Source organism: Chenopodium album, chromosome 13, assembly GCF_948465745.1.
Source record: "Chenopodium album chromosome 13, dcCheAlbu1.1, whole genome shotgun sequence".
Lineage (NCBI taxonomy): Eukaryota > Viridiplantae > Streptophyta > Magnoliopsida > Caryophyllales > Amaranthaceae > Chenopodium > Chenopodium album.
In genome coordinates, this window is record NC_137846.1 from 1,010,721 (window position 1) to 1,015,457 (window position 4,737).

Here is a 4,737-nt window from a genome sequence, read left to right on the forward strand (position 1 = left end):
AGGTGAAATTAACATCCAATTATCTAATTTCGAGTGCAATTGAGATCTGAATTGATCATCGATTTAAGAATAAATTCAAACCATCAGTCCATTTTTCCACTCATACAAGATTAATATCCAATCATCTAGCTTCAAAATGCAAGCGGGGGTAATTCGTAAAGAGATTAGCTAAAATTAATAGTGTATGAATGAGATGTATGACCCACAAAGTAGAAGATATTTCCCAAAATATCAAGAGCCCTAGATATTTTCACCATCACTTTTTCAAACTTCTATTAATAGAACTATAAATACTTCATTTTAGCTTACTCTTTTAGACCAACAAATACAAAAATTCCTGCACTTTTCCGTCTTTCTCATCCAACTCATCTTCTTCTTCATCATCTCCTTACTTTTCCGGCGAATAATGGGTCCCACAAATGGCGGAATCATCGAAACACCGACACTCGATATCGAAACCCCCGGAATACTCCAGCGCGTGTCCGGGGAAGGCGGCGGTTACACCTTCGCACGCATGGCGGCGGCGGCACGTGACGGAGACGCACGTGCGGCGGAGGTGGCGCGTGAGATGGCGTGGGAGCAGCTTCACTGTGGACCATGGCACTCTGTGTTGCCCATTTGGAGGGATGCTTATTCAATGGCGTGCTTACACGTGGCGAAACACCATTTCGCCGGAGGTGACTTCTCGGAGACGATTAGGGTTTTGGATTTGGGGTTGATTATGGGTGGGACCCTTTTGAGGGTTGACTTGGAAAATGCTGTTGATAAAGTTATGGCGGTTTTGGAGGAGAGAGAAAATGGGGGTAACAATGGTGAAGGGAGTGATAATGGTGGTGGGTTGTTGTTTTCTTCTGCTGATTTTAATGAAGCTGAGGTAAGGTTCGTTTTCTTTTTTTAATTTTAGTATTTTTTGGATGATGATCTAATTTTGATTGAGTTTTAATGGTTGATTTCCTGTTGTTTGGGAAATTTGAGTTGGGATTTTGTAGAATTGAATTTGCTGTTAGCAATGTGTTTCAGTGTGCTGTATTGATATGATTTTCAGCTATTTTTAAGGGTTTTGGGATTAATTTGGGAAATTTTGATTATAATATATTGGGCTGTTTTGTGTAGTTACCTGTGAATCAATGTCTGTGTGATTTGATGATGTTGTTGTATGATCACTGGAGATGAAATCATCCTTGGGATTTTGGATTTGATGATTTTTTTGTATTGATTGGTCATGAAAATTGTTAAATTCAATAAATCTGTGTAAGTTATGATGCATTTTCTTGGATATTATATTTGGTGGGTAATTTATGATCAGATGATAACTAGAAATGAAATTATCATTGGGATTTTGTCTTTGATGATGTTGTTGTATTGATCGGTCATGAAAATTGTCAAACTCAACTAGTCTGTGAGAGTTATGATGCGATTTCTTGGATATTATATTTGGTGGATTATTTATGATCAGATGATCACTAAAGATGAAATCTTGGTCCGTGTAGCCGACCCCATAAGTGTGTTTAAGGTTTCCATGATGATGCTGTATTGTTTGGTCATGAAAATTGTCAAATTCAAGAAGATTGTGTGAGTTATGATGCATTTTCTTTGTATTGCTAAGTTATTAAATGTTTGCAACTTTAGATCTTGTTATAATTTGTAAATTAGTGGAGTGTTGCTTAAATAATGACTGAACTTGATTGTTGATTATAATTGGACTGATAGGTTCTCAGGTCATTGCCTGCAAATTCACTGTCTTCGAAGCTTGTTGCAAGACGCTCTGGGTTGTCATTGGAAGGGTTCCTTCGTGACTATTTTCTAATGGGGTTGCCTGTTATAATCAGCGACTCGATGTCCCATTGGCCCGCTAGAGCTAGGTGGAACAACATGGAATACTTGAAAAGGGTGGCCGGTGGCCGAACAGTACCTGTTGAGGTGATTAGCTGATGACTATTTCCTCTCAACTCTACTTATGGGCAAGTATACATCTTGATAATATTATTTCTTTTGACTGTTTCTTATTTTAAATATACTTTTTTGCTTTAAGATGGTGTGATAATCAAAAGCAGGGATTAAATCTTTGTTTGCTGTGACTTTGGCTAAATGATGTTCTAAATTTGCAGACATAATCACCATTCTCCCTAGCCATCCTGTTTTAGGAAATACCTCTGGCTTCATCGTCAATTTTGTTGGACTATTCTTATGATTAGGACTTTGACCTTTGAATCTATTCAGCTATGCTAGCAAAGGATTTGATGAACTATGTTCACTTTGTTGTGCTCTGATACTTGTTATGTGTAAGTGAAACAAGAAAAGATGTAAAGGAGGTTACATACAGTTTGCATACGCTTGTATGAAAATTGGGAACCTTGAAAAGGGTATTTGATTCTGATTCTTGGGAATGTTAGGGGGGTAGTGGAGAAGCTTGTTTGAAATTTGTGAACCTTGAAAAAGGCTTTTTTTCTCTACGTTTTTATTTTTGCTGAACTGAAATCACTTTTGGCAAAAATAATATTGGGTATTGTTTTTCTTGTTTTACATGGTAATTACATTACACCTTCATAACACTAAATCATAATATAGTAACTTGGACAATGGATACGTTGTTTTTAATTTTGCCTCTGTATTCTAGACTTCCCCATTTTTCATTCCACTGTCAGCAATCAGTTACCAACTTACCAGTCATGGAAGTATGTGATTGTAGTATACATATTGTAGGCATCTGCACTTTCCATAGTGGGCTTCTGCACCTAGAGGTTTGTTGCACTGAACATGATATCATTGCAACAAATTTGTCGCCATGTTCTGTTTTTCAACCACTGCTGATTTGTAGTTTACCTGAATCTCCTATCCTCCACTCTAGGGTTTTTTGGAAAAGCTATCTACATAAATGCTTTTAGTTAACTTTTTTCAGGTTGGAAAGAACTACCTATGTTCCGAGTGGAAGCAAGAGCTTATCACATTTTCCCAATTTCTGAACCGAATTCAATCTGGCAGCACTTGTGCAGCTCCTACATACCTAGCGCAGCATCCTTTGTTTGAGCAGGCATGTAAGCTAACATGCAAGATTTTTGTATGTTTAGCTATTGATACATTATGTTCATGCAATTACTTGTTGGTTCTAGTGACAGATAAAAGAGCTTAGGAAGGACATTCTTGTTCCAGACTATTGTTATGCTGGTGGCGGTGAGCTGAGGTCAATTAATGCTTGGTTTGGTCCTGCTGGAACTGTAACTCCATTGCACCATGATCCACACCATAATTTACTTGCTCAGGTATGATAAAACCATGATGAAATTATGATTCTGATTTTTTTTTTTTAAATTTTGCATCCTATGTCATTTTTAGATTCCATTTGGTTTAATGGTCTGTTGTTATCTCAATCAATTCTATCTTGATTCTATCTTCTGAAGGCTAGTGACTTCTCCTCTACCAGGTTGTTGGCAAGAAGTATGTAAGACTCTATGCAGCCTCTCTGTCCGAGGAACTTTATCCGCATTCTGAAACCATGCTACACAATTCTAGCCAGGTAGGCCTTTGTTCCCTTTTCAATAGGTTCTATTTTGTTTCCTGTATGATAAATGGAAATGTATATTGCATATAGAACATTTACAACTTACACTAATTTCTGGTGTTTGAATGCTGTTAATACCTGTTCAGACTTACTTGTATCTTATCATCTACATTCTTTCATGTGCGATCACTTGATGAGGTGGTAAAAATTTTGTTTCTAGGTTGATTTAGATGACATAGATGACAATACATTTCCGAAAGTGAGGGACTTGGAGTTCATGGACTGCATTTTAGATGAAGGTGATATGCTATACATTCCTCCTAAGTGGTGGCACTACGTGCGATCTCTCACACCAAGCTTATCAGTTAGTTTTTGGTGGAGCAACCCTGAAGGTTCACCCTGAGTTGGCAGTATCATATTTGCTTAGATCCCGGAAATTTTATTTCAAAAATTGATAGAATTAGGGTGGTAACATAGACACTTGCATTTGCTACGATGTCATTTTGATGTATATAGACATTCAAATGATGAATGATTGAAGCGTTTGGTCTGTCCGAACCTCTGAACTCGTGCATTGTGAAATGTAATTGAATGCTTTCAAGCATCTCCTAGATATTGCATAGTCCTCATTAGTCAGTCCTGCTCTTATGCTGTGTTTAGTGAAATTATATCTTCTTTGTTGATACTAACCAAGTTACAGTAAAATTTTGAGTCTAGTCTCAGAAACTGTACCTATTTCATGACAGAAACCTTCCATTTGACGTCAATGTCTTACCCAATACGTTCAAATGAAGGCGGTTTGTAATGGTTAGGGGTGCATGAGAGAATGGCATGTGATGAGTCATTTTCAGCCTCTGGCCATCCTCACAGATTAAGCATCAGAATCCGTTTTTTGTTCGAGTGGTCTTTATTTCGAGTCAATCATTGATAATTTGCTTGCATTATAGTGATCATATCACCATTCCCACAAATATGCTCATGTAACATCTACATGGGACCCTAGAAGCAATGAAAATTGAGACTGCCACAAGAATGATCTGAGGGCCGAAGACGTGGAAGAGCCTTGGGCGGATATAGGTTCAATAATATCAACAGATATCTTCTGCATACACTCGGAAGATGAAATTCAGCCTCATTTCATCCTAGACAATAATTTTTTCTTGGACGTATCGTTGCAAAACTTTCTGTAATCAGGACAGTGTGCCCTGGTTTTGTAGTATATGATGTATGTACCTTCA

General features: G+C 37.6%; 1 protein-coding gene across 2 annotated transcripts; it reads left to right on the forward strand.

The window, feature by feature from the left end:
- The first annotated feature begins 325 nt into the window (after positions 1–325).
- On the forward strand, positions 326–4,149 carry LOC145575858 (lysine-specific demethylase JMJ30-like). 2 transcript variants are annotated; one of them, XM_081633649.1, is made up of 6 exons: positions 326–879; positions 1,719–1,920; positions 2,900–3,031; positions 3,117–3,260; positions 3,422–3,514; positions 3,720–4,149. In XM_081633649.1, the coding sequence occupies exons 1-6, from the start codon at positions 407–409 to the stop codon at positions 3,900–3,902; spliced, it is 1,227 nt and encodes a 408-aa protein (XP_081489775.1). In that variant the 5' UTR covers positions 326–406; the 3' UTR covers positions 3,903–4,149. The 2 variants fall into 2 exon arrangements, with proteins under 2 accessions (XP_081489775.1, XP_081489774.1); XM_081633648.1 differs by having other exon boundaries at positions 326–874; positions 1,711–1,920; positions 3,720–4,146.
- Positions 4,150–4,737: the final 588 nt, after the last annotated feature.

What these genes read in the sequence shown, in the direction of transcription:
- LOC145575858 (XM_081633648.1), top strand. Translation starts at nt 407, where the DNA reads ATGGGTCCCACAAATGGCGGAATCATCGAAACACCGACACTCGATATC. An exon ending in AGCATCCTTTGTTTGAGCAG is followed by an intron (nt 3,032 to 3,116) that starts GCATGTAAGCTA and finishes TTCTAGTGACAG; the next exon opens with ATAAAAGAGCTTAGGAAGGA. An exon ending in ACCATAATTTACTTGCTCAG is followed by an intron (nt 3,261 to 3,421) that starts GTATGATAAAAC and finishes CTCCTCTACCAG; the next exon opens with GTTGTTGGCAAGAAGTATGT.